Raw genomic sequence first — 15,478 nt, forward strand, 5'->3', positions numbered from 1 at the left:
TGCAGGGTTTGGAGTCTAGGTTGGTGTGTTTTTCTCTAACACTTTAAACATTTCACTCCACTCTCTTCTTCCTTGTATGTTTGTGAGGAGAAGTCAGATGTAATTCTTATCTTTGTTCCTCTATAGGTAAGGTGCTTTTTTCCTCTAGCTTCTTTCAAAACTTTTTCTATCTTTGATTTTTTTGTAGTTTGAAAATATATACCTAGGTGTAGGGTTTTGGGTTTTCTTGGGTGTTTATCCTGTTTAGTGTACTCTGAGCTTCATAGATCTATGGTTTGGTGTCTGATATTAATTTTGGGGAAATTCTTCATCATTATTGTTTCAAATATTTCCTCTGTTTCTTTTTCTCTTTCTTCTATTTTTATTCCCGTTACATCTATGTTATATGTATTGTAGTTATCCCATAGTCTTTTTTTTTTTTTTTTTTTAAAGATTTTATTTTTTCCTTTTTCTCCCCAAAGCCGCCCGGTACATAGTTGTGTATTCTTCGTTGTGGGTTCTTCTAGTTGTGGCATGTGGGACGCTGCCTCAGCGTGGTCTGATGAGCAGTGCCATGTCCGCGCCCAGGATTCGAACTAACGAAACACTGGGCCGCCTGCAGCGGAGCGCGTGAACTTAACCACTCGGCCACGGGGCCAGCCCCAATCCCATAGTCTTTAGATATGTTTTTCTTTTAACTCTTTATTCTGTTTTTCAGTTTTAGAATTTTCTATTGAGATATCCCCAAGTTTGGAAGTTCATTCCTCAGCTGTGTCTGGTGTATGAATAAGCCCATCAAAACATTCTTCATTTCTGTCACAGTATTTTTGATCTCTCACGTTTCTTTTTGGTTCCTTCATAGGATTTCCATCTCTCTGCTTACATTTCCCATCTGGTTCTTGAGTGTTTTCTACTTTATCCATTAAATCTCTGAGCATATTAATCATAGTTGTTTTAAATTGTGATCTGAAAATTCCAACATCTCTGCTATGCCTGGTTTGATGCTTGCTCTGTCAAATTGTGTTTTTACCTTTGGGAATGCTGGATTTTTTCTTGCTATCTGGATATGGTGTACCGAGTAAAAGGAACTCTTGTAAATAGGCATTTAGTAATATGGTGGTGAGATGTGGGGGGAAGGAAAGCACTTTATAGTCTTATGATTTGATTTCAGACTTTCACTGAGCCTATGCCTCTGGACTGTGAACTTCACAAGTGTTTCTTACCCTCCCTAGGTGGGAGAGGATAGCTAGAGTGGCTATTTCCCTTCTCCCACATGGAAGGCTAGAGTTGACTGGATTTAGTGTTCCTCTTTCCCTAAGTCAGTTTGACTCTGATAATATTCTAGCATGTTATGCTCTAGTCGACTAGATTGTCCTGAATCCAGGTCTTCTTAAGAAGAATAGAATGTTCTGGTATATTTAAAAATGGTACATTTTGCCCTCCTCCTGGTGGAAGTATGGTGGGATTTTTCTCAAATATTTACTGTGAGAACTTGCTTAAGCTCTTGGTGTAAATTTCATAAAATTGTGGGGACCCCTCTATGACTGGGTCACCTCATAGATTTTCTTTGAGAATTGTCCATATTGAGCCTTCAGTAATTTCTCCTTTACAATTCAGGTTTTCCTACCCTGACACCGGTTTTCATGGTGGTTTCCACTCATGAGTGTCTTCTCTAAGTTGTGGCTCCCTGTGTTCCCTGGTCCACTTCTCTAATTTTGGGGCTGTGATTTTCCCTTGTCCCCACCTTTCTTATAGATGTTAGAAGAGTTGTTGATTCTGCATTCTACTCAGCTTTATACTTGCTATTAGGCTGGAGTTGCAACTTCCAAACTCCACACATGCAGAACTGTCAGATGTATGTTTTATGTTTAAATATCTTTGAATTTTCTCGTTTTTATTCTATTATTGATTTCCAGCCTTATTCCACTGTGGTCAGAGGAGATACTTTGTATCATTTTTCATCTTTTTCAGTTTAGTGAGACATGTGGTCTATCCTGGAGAAAGTTGTTATGTGCACTGGAGAAGAATATATATTCTGTTATTCATTGGCATTTTCTTTATATGCTCATTAGTATTGCTGATTCTAGTGTTTTTCAAGTCTTATATTTGCTCATTGATCTTTTGCCTAGAAGTGCGATCCATCATTGAAAGTTAGGTACTGAAGTCTCTCACTGTTATTGTGGAGCTCTCTATTTATTCCTTCAGTGTTTTCAATGTTTGCTTCATATATCTTGGCCTCTTTTGCTTGGTACATAAATGTGTATAATGTTATAGATTCTTGATTAATTCACTTTTTTATCCAGTATAAAATGTTCTCAATGGTTTTTTAAAAAAAATGTTTTTAAATAAAATCTATTCTTTCTTCTATTGGTATAGGCATTCCAACTCCCTTTGGCTATTCATTGCTTAAAAGATAAATTTCCCTCTTTCTTGTTCAACATATTTGTGTCTTTGGGTCTAAAGTGAGTCTCTTGCAGACAACATAACAGTTTTTTTTTATTGCTATATAATTGACATGTAACATTATATTCATTTCAGGTGTACAACTGATTCAATATATGTATATGTACATATTGTGAAACGATCACAGTAAGTTTTGTTAATGTCCATAATCACCCATAATTACAAATTTCTTTTCTTGTGATAAGAACATTTAAGGTTTAATCTCTTAGCAACTTTCAAATATACATACAGTATTACTAACTATAGTCATCATCTTGTACATTACATCCCCAGGACTTACTTGTTTTATGACTATAAGTTTGTACCTTTTGACCACTTTCACCCATTTTGTCCATTCCCCCAGCTCGCATCTCTGGCAACCAATGTGTTCTCGGTATTTGTGAGTTCAGTTATTTATTTTTTGGTATGTTTTAGATTCCACAAATAAGTAAGACCATGTGGTATTTGTTTTTATCTGATTTATTTCACTTAGCCTATTGCCCTCATGTTCAGTCCATGTTGTTGCAAATGACAGGATGTGTCTCTTTTTCAAGGGTAAATAATGTTCTATTATTTTTATATATACAGCTTTTAAAAATTTTATTTTTTAAATATCTATTTTTTAAATAGTGAATTTAAATCAATTAACAGTTAAGGTGGTTAGTCATATTGAAGGATTTCATTCCATTGTTATTTTTTGTTCTGATGCCTTTTGTCATTTTTGTTTCTCAATTACTCCAATATAGCCTTATTTTTTATTTGATCAATATTTTCAAGTGTATGTTTTTTTGTTCCCTCTTCAATTCTTTTTCTGTATATGTTTTAGTTAATTTTCTAGTACTTACAATGGAGATTACTGTTAGCATCCTAAATCTATAACAGTCTAGTTTAATTCCAAAGGAGCTTCAAATTACATAAGTTAACTCTGCTCCCATCCAAATTCACCCTCCCTTTATTTTGTTGCTGTCCAAAATTACATCTTTATATGTTGTGTGCCTAGTAAAATATATTTATAATGATTATTTTATGCATTCTTCTTTTAAATAACATGGAAAATAAAAAGACGGTTTCAAACTAGAATACAATAATATTAGCTTTTATGTTTACTTACATAGTTATCCTTGACAAGGATCTTTATTTGTTAATATGGCTTTGAGTTATCGTCCAGTTGGTTTCAACCTGAAAGCTGACTTTCTTTAGCATTTCCTGTGAGTCAGATCTGTTAATTAGGAACCCCTCATCTTTTGTTTATTTGGATATCGTCTTAATTTCCCCTTTATTATGGAGGGATAATAGTTTCAGATATAAAATTGCTGGTTGGCTTATTTTCTTTCAAGACTTTACATATACACATACACTGATTTCTGTCCTCTACAGTTTCTTAAAAAATCATCAATTTCTTCTACTGAGGATCCTTTTGTACATAATGAGTCACCTCTTTCTTGAAATTTTAAACATTCTCTCTTTGTCTTTGTCTTTTGACAATTTGATTAAAATAAGCCTTTGCATGGGTGTTTTTGTGTTTATCCTTTGGAATTTATTCAGCTTCTTGCATATATAGATTCATGGCTTTCATTAAATTTTGGATGTTTTCAACCATTCTTTCTCCAAATATACTTTTTTTGCTCCTTTTCCCTCTGTTCTTTGAGACTTCCATAAAGTAGATGTTGATACACTTGATGGAGTTCCATAGGTCCCTTAGGCTCTGTTCATTTTTCTTCCTTCCCTTTTATTTCTGATATTTCAACTGGGTAATTTCTGTTTTCTTGTCTCCAGGTTTTCTATTTCTTTTTTGGGCTTTCTCAATTCCACTGTTGAAAACCTCTGGGGATTTTTAAAAAATTTCAGGTATTGTATGTTTTAGCCCCAGAATTTCTATTTGATTCCTTTTTATAATGTCTTTCTCATTATTGATATCCCCTACTTGCTCATAAACTTTTCTGATTTTCTTTAGTTCTTTGTACATGATTTCCTTCGGCTCTTTGAGCGTATTTAAGACATTTATCTTTAAGTTTTTATCTAGTAAGTCTGATGTCTGAGTTTCTCCAGGAATCATCTATATCAACTTTTTTTTTAGCTGTTCATGGGCTATACTTACCTGTTTCTTTGTATCCCTTTTAATTTTTTTTGTTGCTGTTGAGTACAGAGCATTTAATATGTTGTAATGTGGTAACTCTGGAAATAAGATTTTTCTGTCTCCCAGCAGTTGCTGTTACTTGATGAAGACTGCATTCATCCATTTGTTTGGCAGCTTTTCCAAATTATTTTTGCCAAGACTATTTTTCTTTTCCTGTGTGATCACTTGACTCTCTGTTCTATTATCTCCATAGTCAGGTAGTGACCTTACAGATATTCTCTTAAATACCTTAATCGGAAAGGAAAGGAAAAGAAAAAGAAGTTGTTCTGTTTCTTTATCTCCTGAGTGAAAGCTGTTGTGGACGTTGCTTGAATGTGAGGAGACTGGAACACTGGCTATTCTCTGTGCCAGCCTCTCTGTGATCAAAACATGCAAGACTGATTGTTGAAGAATGTGGTCCCTATTGCTCACTCTGGAACATGCAAGTTGCATGAGGAACATGGTCCATACTCTCCAGAACTGTCTGACTTAGAACTAGGTTATGAGGAATGTTAGCCACTATGTGAGATGTCATATTTACCAGACACTTTTACTTAAGTACTCCACTGGATGCTTCAAGTGGATAACTAGTCTCTAGGGTGCCAAAATAGTTGCTAAGAAAGTTTTTGCATGGCCAATAGTTGTTTCAGTGGAGGGACTGGTTCCTGGAACATCCTCTATGTCATCTTTGTGCCAGTACTCCCAGAAAGCCATCATAACAATACTGAGTATTTGGATCTATGACAAGGAAAGTCTTTTTGTTTATTTGGGTTTTCTTTAATTTCTTTCAATATTGTTTTATATAATTTGTTTCAATGTTGCTTTGTACAGCTTAATAATGATAGGCTATGTGCATGTAACCACTGTGTCTCCAAATACACTTCAAGAAATGGAAATACTAATATTATTTTATGAGTACACTGCTCTTCTTACTGAATTTAGTACTTGGAATACTTTTTAATTGACAATCTTAAAACACTATGTGAAGCCAATTTACCAAAGGGGATGAGTCTTTGTCTAACAAGTGCAAACATTCAGAGAGTTTAGTCTGCCTTAATTGTGTTTATTACATAATATTAGACATGCCCCTCGACCCCTGGAGATTATAAATGCATCATAGAAATTAATGCAGCCTAGGGACATGTTTGCAAAAAACGTACTTTTTGTATGTTAATGATCCTTCTATTCAGTATTTAAAACTGCCCACTTGTTGTTTTCTATTCTGTGTCACGTCGTCTCCTCAATTGTAAACCAGTGTTACTTTATCAGTTGCTGTCTCTCTCCCAACTTCCAATTTATGTGAGCTGTATTCAACTCGTGTGTCAGCCTTGAAATTTGCATTATCCCTACTATCTCTGTTTTCCCCTATGGAAACTCTCTGTATTCATGTTTGTAGTGTCTCTTCAATTTGTATATTCCTTTTCATTCCTGTATTTGTTTGCTAGACTAAGCTCCTATTTCGTTGCATATGGAATACTATAGTGATGACTCTATATTGTCTTTGTGAATCCATTCTCTTTGACTATGATTTGTTTCAGGTTAAGCTGCAATATTAGCTTTTGCACAATTTCACCTTCATAGTCTACAGACAATGTTGATTTCATATAAATTTTTAACAAAGAAGAGCATTATAAAATCTTGATTCAGCCTTATAACATCTTTCATGATATAACCCTAATCTACCTGTTTTGACTCATTAAGATTGTGTTTGTCTACAAATAAGAGAAAAACTATTAACAATGGCTTTAACAAATAGTGGGTTTATTTACTTCACATACTAAGAATCTTGTGATATGTCAGTGTAGTGCAGTACAGTAACTTTGAAACACCAGGAGCCCTGAAACATCAGACCTTCCATTTTTCTTCACCTATACAGAGTATACAAGCTAACTTCATGATTCAACCCTCTTGTCCCAAGATGATGTCTCTTCTACCTCCTTCACATTTTTGTTTTGAATAAGAAGGAAAAATAGAGGAAGTGGCACCACAGCCTTCTCCTTACATCTCACTGGCAAAAACTATGCTGCATAGCTAACCAATCTATAAAAGAGGCTCACTTTAAGCAAGTGAGGGATAAACCAGTATAAAATGATGCTTAAGTCATCTGATCTACAGTCTCTTGCCATACCATACAATAGTTTATTCTAATGTTGCACGCTGCAGCTTATATGTTGGCTTAATTTTATAACAATGTGAGTTATTTGGATTAACTGTAATTCTGGCAAATTAATTTGCCCAATAATTTTATCAAATCATTCATAGGAAAAGCAAAATCAACAGTCGGAGTTTACTTTTGAAAACTTAAAAATCACTGTATCTGATTTGTTTGGAGCTGGGACAGAGACAACGAGCACCACCCTGAGATATGGACTTCTCCTCCTGCTGAAGCACCCAGAGGTCATAGGTATGACCAACACAATGAGCAGGGTGAATTTCAGAAAAGATGTTGGAAAGGCTCTGCAAGTATATTCTATCTTGTTCTCCCTAGCAAGCCTTCATTATTTAAATATCTATTCAACCAGCTTAATTTTTACAACTTTAGAGAACATAAAATAATGGGACATCTTCATATAATACAGGAGAATGACTGAGAGGAGTAAGAACAATGTGGGCAGTAGCAAAATCAATAAAGCAGTGTCTGGATTTCATGGGAGGTTATTTGTGGCAGGCACAGATAGCATGTATTGGCCTGGGACTGCATATTGGTTTTATTATAAAAGGCCTCTTTGAACAGTAGGTACTTTCTTGCAGAGAGCTCCTCATTCGGAAAATGCAGTTTCTAAAGCCAGGATAGAGAAATGGAAAGTGCCTATTGACGCATAAGTGGAAATCCTAGAGATTTCGTGAGACTTCCTGAGATAATTTCCATACTCTAGGAAGTGTTCTACAAACTTAGATTCACAAGAAATGTGTTGCTATTCAGTCTTAAGATGTGCATAAAGGAATTTTGTTATTCCGGAAGACTGCTCCCAGAAAAGTGGTGTTTGCCAAGCTAAGAATTTTACAGGGTCAATGATTTTATCTTTTACCAAAAATTTTGTGTTAGAAATTTATCTTTCAAGAGTTACGGTTATGAACAGCAATTTAGAAACATACATCATCTTGTCCTGTGTCAGGGTCCCAATGAAAAGACTATAACCTGTTACAAATGAGATTTAGCCTTTTAAAGTTGCACAGAAAGAGGTCAAGAAACAGCCGATAAATCCTCAACAAATTTCTGAAACAGAGAGAGCATATTGAGGGGTGAAAATGAACTCAGTAGAGAGGATGAAATTGTAACATGAATGTCAGAAGAGGAAGCTATATAGTGAGGACAAGTCATTTGTGTCCTTACATCCCTATAAGGTTTGGTATTTGGAAGTACCAAGTGTCAAAGAAGATAGAAGGAGAAGGGTCCCCTGCCTGGGACCCTTCAACATGCCCTTTTATCAGGTAACTGTTTTTCCCCAACAGGATGAGGAAGGATTACTCTCCAGAGAAAATGAACCTAAGAGGCCCTACACTCAGGGACACTGGGCAGTGACAGGGAAAGGGTGAGTTGTAGGGCTGAAGAGAAAGGTTAAGTAAGAATCTATTTCTTGAGCTCTGAGAGTCTTAGCTCCTTTTTCCATCCTGCTTTCTGAAATTTAGAAGCCAGATTAATTGTGAACAGTTCTGGAGAAAAAACCCTCCATGTTTTGCGACTCAGGTAGAAAATTCTCTTGACAATAGCAGAGTGAAGGAAATGAAAACATCCACCCAAGACACAGGGTCATAAAATTTCAGAACACCACTAATAAAATCACCAAAACTTTCAGAGAGATTTTTCAGGTGATAAGTAAGGAGAGGATTCAGAAGAGTATCAGAATTCTTGAGAGCAACTATCAAATTGTGTATTAATAAACAGAGGGTATTTTCAGACCTGTATGTTTGACAAAATTTTTACACCCTCTTTCCCCTTTCTCATCCAAATGTCTGAAGTCAAGTCAGAAGATGTCATGGGCTCAAGGAATCAGGAGAACTCATCAAGGAGAATCAAATTGTCAGGGAGGTTGGTAGACACCAGGCCTAGAAAATACCCATTTCAAAATGGATTTGGTGGATAAAGTAGGTGTGAGGGGAGACACCAAGAACAAAAGAGAAGCAGTGAATTATCTGAAATGTCCTAACAATAGAGAAATCATTATTAATAGTTGGAAACACCTACCTCAGTATTTGGGAATAATTCTAAATTGAGATATAGACAATTAACAATTGAACTAGAAACATGGTTAAGTCCAAGAAAGTACCCAAAATGAAACATAATCATAGTTGTTTTACCAGGGAACATTGTTTATATAGTCAGAATGATACCAAAATAAATATTCTAACAGTCAAAAATTGAGGTCTAAATATATAGGGGAAGTAGAACAAGGGGACTTGTGTGTGTGTGTGTGGGTGTATTTTGTATGAGGCAGGGATGGAGATGTAAATTCTCACCTCTCATACCAGGAAGTCAAATATTGTCTAAAAAGAGGTAAGTAAGAAATAGAAACAGAGAGTCATTATTTAGAAATAGAACATAAATTTAAGAAAGTGCTAGGATGTTCAAAGTGGTAGCATTTGGCAACTTGGAGGAAGAGAGCACCACTGCAAGTTATACACACACACGTACACAAAGCTACATAGATTATAATTTAACTTTTCAATGCATATATTATTTTGGTATAAATTAATATTTTGCTTTTGTTTTTCTTTATGCAAGGGCTGTAATTTCTTGACAATTATGTTTCATTTATATTTTGAAACATTTCATCTTTTCTGTTTGTATTATCATGTATGCTGATATATAGGTATTTATAGATGGATCTTAAACCTAGCTTGTGGGAGAGTTCTATCTATCTATATTATAGCAATTATCTCTCTATGTCTAGGTGTATTCCTGGGTGTATAACTGATGTTTATAATGATTTTGGGACACTTTCCTAATGCTTCATGTATCCTTGAATTGACATGAAAATGTGGTATGCATTTTTCTCTTTTTCCATCAGTCTTCTTTGTGTTTTATCAGCTAAAGTCCAGGAAGAGATTGATCGTGTGATTGGCAGACACCGGAGCCCGTGCATGCAGGACAGGAGCCACATGCCCTATACAGATGCTGTGGTGCATGAGATCCAGAGATACATTGACCTCCTCCCTACCAATGTGCCCCATGCAGTGACTCGTGACGTTAAATTCAGAAACTACTTTATCCCTAAGGTAACATTTGTTTCTCTTATACTGACCCTAGTGGTCTTGAAGTTCCAATTTTCACAGTATGGGTCCAGTCCTCTATGAATACGAGATGAGAGAAGTACAAAAGTCAACTGTGTGGCAGCATTATGGATTTTGATTTGCTTCACGTCTAGACTATATGCTATATAGTGGGTTTTGAGAGCTGGCAGTGTTAAGTCTTCCAAATGTGTTCTTCTTTAACTTTGTTTGGCTAATCTTAGCTGTCTACGTTTCCAAATGAATGTTAGTAAGAGTTTGTTAATTTACCAAAACACTCTGCTGAAATTTTTATCAAGGTGACATTTGGTCAATTTGGAAAAACTTAACATCATGACACATTGAATCTTTTAATTAATGGACATGTTATATGCTCCCAATTTTGGAGGTCTTTCTTTAATTTTCTCAATAATTTTTTCAATGCATTTGTTTTCAAATCTTTGGTTTTTCCTAGATACTTAATATTATTGTTGTAAATTTTTAAAGTGGCTTTTCCAATTCTTTGATATATGGAAATATAATCCATTTTATTATTTTGTTGACCTTGTATGTAGCAAACTTGCTAAATTTAAAATCATTGCTAATAAGTTGTCTCTAGACTAATTTGCAATTTTTATATACATCATTCTGTTACCTGAGTTAATATTCCTGTTTCATCCTTGTTTCACTTCTGATCTGTAGGAGATCGGAGGTTTAACGTCTTGCTATTGATAACGATGTTTTATGTACACTTTGGTAGATATTCTTATTCAGATTAGGAAGTTTACCCTCGTATCTTTTATGATTTTTTGGTCATGAATGTGTATATAATTTTTTCATGTTGACTCTCTGCATCTATTAGTATGATTGTATGGCCTCATTTTTCCCACTAAATAGTCATATTATCAGTATACACACACAGCTGGATTTAATTTGCTATATTTTGTTCGGAACTTCTGCATTTATATTCATAAGAGATTTTTGGCCTGCAGTTTTCCTTCATCAAAATTTTCTTGTCACATTTCTGGTGTCAAGGTAATGCTGGCCTTATAAAGTAGGTGAGAAATGTTCTTTAACATGGATTTATTTTTATTGTCTCATCCTCTTCTGCTGGCCACTTAGTTGTGTTCTTAAAATGCTTAATAACTTTTAGTTAGATGCTAATTATTATGTATGAAAAAATGCAGTTTCAGATGATGTTTTTATCTTCTTCCAGAAAGGGTTTATCCTTCTCCTACTAGGCAGTCAGAATGATGGAACACTCTTGTTTTGATTAAAATTTGTACATTGACACAGACTTAAAATTAACTGTAGGTATCAGCTTACCTCTCTGAGATTCTCCCAACTATGGAATCTTGAGACAAATTTTTGTCTTAGCAGATTTACAATTTCTGTATATATTCAGACTTTTTAGTTGATATACTACAAGCTACTCCAGTTCACTTGAAACCAGGACATATTACTATTATGTTTAAAAAATAATATTACAAAATTTGTTTTTGTTGAAGAAAGAAAGCAATGGCTTTGCTAAGGCTGCAAATACTAATGCCAATCTTTGGAGAAGACAGAATTGATGACTTTACCAAGAGGTGTTGAAACTTACCTCAATGATTATAGATTTGGTATAAGGGTTAGGATTTCAAGCCCACTCATTTTTTTCAACAAAGAACACAATGAGGAGAAGACTTTTCTTTTTTAATATTGGGGTCTAAGGGAAATACTTAATCAAACTTATTTTTCCTTGTATTTCTAGGTAAAAGGGAAATAATGGAGTAGATATGAGAATGAGATTGCCTATCTTTTCCATCCATTACATCAGATTTGGAAATGAGCATTCCATCCTGTATAGGGTATCCCAGTAGAAAAATATGCAACATTGCGTGGCTGATTCTACCTTCTTATGAATCAGATAAGTGATTTCTTCTATCGTAGGCTGGGACCATTGAGCTAGGTGGAAATAATGGTCTAAAACAAGTTTTGATAAACCTTTTATATAAAGAGCCAGAGTGTAAATATTTTAGACCTCATGGGCCTTGAAGTGTCTGATGCAGCATTAAAATCTGCCATTGTAGCATGGAAGCAGTCATAGAGCATATGTAAACAAATGAGAAAGGCTATATCTCAATATTTATTGAAACTGAAATTTAAATTTCACGTAATTTTAGTGTCACAAAATTTTATTCTTCCTTGGTCTTTTCAATTTAAAATGTTTAGCTCTTGCACTGTATAAAAACAGGTAGTAGGCTGGATTTCCACAGGGGTTATTTTTTGTTGATGTCTGTTATAAAACAATCAGTCTAATAGAACACTTTGCAATGATGTCAGGTTTATTCGCACTTTTTTTTTGCCTTATCTAAAGAATATTTGCCTGCACAGGATCCCAAAGATTTACTCTTATTTTTTTCTAAAGCTTTACAGTTTTAGCACTTATATTTAGATCATTGATCCATTCAGGTAAATTTTACTTATGGTGCAGAGTAATGGTCATGCCTCCTTTTATTTCTTTGTGAATATCCAATTGTTCAAGTCATTTAATAAAAATATATTGGCTTTTGTATCTTTCTTTTTTTGCTTTTATATCTTAAGGAAAGAAATTCCTATATTGTTAAAAAATATACAACCAAATAATTTTAAAAATAAAGTTTTAGACCTTCTATATGATAAATTTAATGGGTGTAATTTCACCCCAACATGTCATTAAAATTTTTTTAATCTAAAAACATTAAAACATGTGCATATATATGTAGTATATAAATTTGTTTACATGTCTACTTTTATATCCATGTATCTATTTATCTGTCAACACCTTAATACTTCAGTCAGTATATTTCAATAGGAATAATTTTTGTATACAGATTAATAATAGCATTCACACTCAAGAGTTATCATTGATACAATAATATTATCTAATGTACAGCTTTTATTTAAATTTTATCAACTTTCCTAGAATATCCTTTATAGCTTTCTCTTTCTTTGCAATTCAGTATCCAGCCAAGGAACAAGCACATAATTTGGTTTTCTTTTCTTTTTGTCTCCTATTATCAGTTCCCCTTGCTATGTTTTCTTTCAGTATATTTAACTTTGTGAAGAGCCAAGGCCATGAGTCATGTAAAATATTCCTCAGGCTGGTTTTGTGTGATTTTTTTTTACATTTTGATTTTGGCAGGAGAACTACACAAGTGTGCTTTGTATGTCCCACTGAAGGTCATTGGTGAGGCGGGGGTCACATAATGTCACTTATCCCATTATTGGTTGTGCTATGTTTCTCACACAATAAAGTGGTATCTGGCAGATCTCTCCAAGGCAGAAGTTCTGTTTTTGCATTTAATTAATCAAAATCTATGGCATACTAATTTAGGATTATTGAATATCATGCTTTCCATTCATTCACCCAACAGTTTTAACATTAATTGATAAAACTTGCCTCAATTGATGATCCTAAGCTGAACTATTACAAAATGATTGTTCTAATTTTATCATCGTTTCTGTGTTTCTAAGCTAGGATCAATCTGTAATGGAGTCTACTTCATATTTTTAAATTAAGACAAACAAGCTGCTTGGCAATGATAGGCACTAATAGTTGTTACTGTACTTATTGTTATTACCTCAGAAGAGATTAATTTTAATTAGATCAGATGTCTGTTTACAAAAGCCCTATGAACAGATAACTCCAGGTGTTTCAAGCTCCAACAGACACTTCCACTTTAAACCATAATCCACATATGAGAGTAGTGAAAAATGAAAAGATAAAATAAAGAGCTGATGGGACATACACTAGTGTCCACACGTGGTGATAAACAGAATGGATTCAGAAGGTCTGGTACCATAGGATCCATATACTCAGTATTTCAAATGCTATTGGAGTTCACTTTAGCAACATCACTGCCATTAAACTTAAACTTATCCTTGTTTATTCCTTGTTCTGTCTGGCTCAAAATGCCACTATGTTTCTTTAGACTTAGGATTCCTCTTCTATAGATCATAAGATTGCACTAAATTATTTACAACATTTATTCCAGCTCCATGACTTTTTGATAACTCTGTTTATCTTTATCTGTTCTTTCCAGGGCACAACCATATTAATATCACTGACTTCTGTGCTGCACGATGACAGAGAATTCCCCAATCCAGAAGTATTTGACCCTGGTCACTTCCTGGATGAGAGTGGCAACTTTAAGAAGAGCGACTACTTCATGGCTTTCTCAGCAGGTAATGAAACTTTATTTCCTTTGGTACTTCAAAAGACAGGATAGCTTTATGTGATCAGTTGTAACTTACATAGTACCCACCCTGGGGTTGGTGGAATTGCACTTTGTTCACAGTCAGGAGTACTAATCTCAATGCCTATGCACTTTCCCTCTTCATGATATATCCTCATTATTGGGCCACATCATGGGAGCTTTGAAGAGTTGACCCAGTTCTTCCAAATTCAGAAAAGAAATTTGAGCTAGGTACTGAAAAAATATGAGAAGTGTAGCTTAGCCAAAATTAGGAGTGTGACATAAAAATTGAAACTTCACTGTGTGTTGGAGATTAATGAAGAGTAGGTATAGTTAAAGCAGGGAACAGAGGATGTGAAGAATGGAAAGAAAGATCATGGAACGTATGACTAGGAACAGAAAGTGCAACCAATGTGTGTGTGTTTCTGGGAAAGCTTGATGGCAACTTGAAATATCAAAAGAGCAGTTATAATGTAAGAATACTTAATGAAATGGTTGGAATAGTACTGATGCTCAATAAATACTTGTTGAAAAAAGGATATCTGTTAAAATAAAATATTAGTTGTATAGCATGTGTGCCCATTATTTGTCCATCTGTTTATCCAGCCATCCTGCCTTCCATACATCCACTCAACCATTTATCAAATAGTTACTGCATATGCTCTTTATGATAGCCAGAACACAGTGTTCAAGGAGTATCTACTCTATGTTTATTTTCAGGAAAACGGGTGTGTGCAGGAGAGGGCCTGGCCCGCATGGAGCTGTTTTTATTCCTGACCACCATTTTACAAAAATTTAACTTGAAATCTGTGGTTGATCCAAAGGACATTGACACCACCCCTGTTGCAAATGGATTTGCTTCTGTGCCACCTTCTTATCAGCTTTACTTCATTCCTGTGTGAGACTGTCTGAACACCTGACTTTTCCTATGATGATGTCTGCAACTCCCTCTCATTTGGGACATGGTCCACCTCCTTTCTTCGTCACCTTCTTCCTGGGAATACCTTCGCTGACCTCTTCTCTCCTCATCATCCTATTCTCTCAAGATCCAGGAATATCCAATCTCCATTAAAGGAGAATTTCCCGAGTTTCACTGCATATACTCCATACTCTATCTGCTATTCTCTATACTCTGCAACGTTTGTTTTGGTCATCATATATGCTAATACCTATCTAATATTGAGTAGTGCTATGTCATCAATATGAAATAAAGCAAGATGATTAGTGTATACCAATGCAAAGCCATTTCTCCTCTGCATTTTCTAAATAAAATATATAATTTGATGATCCAGTTTTAAGACTTTCCTTCCTATGTGCAAATACAGTAAGAAATGAAAGAAAATAATCTTAAGAGGTCATGGTGGTCCTGATGATGATAAGCACAGAGAAGGACAAAGTGAGAGCAGAAATGGTCTACTGGCTGCACATCACCTAGAGTTGCTTGAATTTGGATTTTAAAATGAGAGAAATTGTGTTCAGGAGCACCATCATCCATTAGGGAAATATTGAGATC

The 15,478-nt window shown here is 34.8% G+C and overlaps 1 protein-coding gene across 3 annotated transcripts in view; it reads left to right on the forward strand.

Annotated features, from left to right (window-relative positions):
- LOC106842117 (cytochrome P450 2C19-like) overlaps nucleotides 1–15,252 on the forward strand; it is a 78,039-nt gene extending 62,787 nt beyond the window's left edge. For 2 of the 3 annotated variants that reach the window (XM_044753719.2, XM_014858443.3), the window contains exons 6-9: nucleotides 6,800–6,941; nucleotides 9,567–9,754; nucleotides 13,813–13,954; nucleotides 14,686–15,252. In XM_044753719.2, the coding sequence (XP_044609654.2) occupies nucleotides 6,800–6,941; nucleotides 9,567–9,754; nucleotides 13,813–13,954; nucleotides 14,686–14,867 (654 nt within the window). In that variant the 3' untranslated portion in view covers nucleotides 14,868–15,252. Of the gene's footprint in view, nucleotides 1–6,799; nucleotides 6,942–9,566; nucleotides 9,755–11,498; nucleotides 13,465–13,812; nucleotides 13,955–14,685 lie in introns of those variants that run through there. The other variant, XM_044753721.2, reaches the window with a different exon arrangement.
- The last annotated feature ends 226 nt before the right edge of the window (nucleotides 15,253–15,478 follow it).

Source organism: Equus asinus, chromosome 2, assembly GCF_041296235.1.
Source record: "Equus asinus isolate D_3611 breed Donkey chromosome 2, EquAss-T2T_v2, whole genome shotgun sequence".
Taxonomy (NCBI): Eukaryota; Metazoa; Chordata; class Mammalia; order Perissodactyla; family Equidae; genus Equus; species Equus asinus.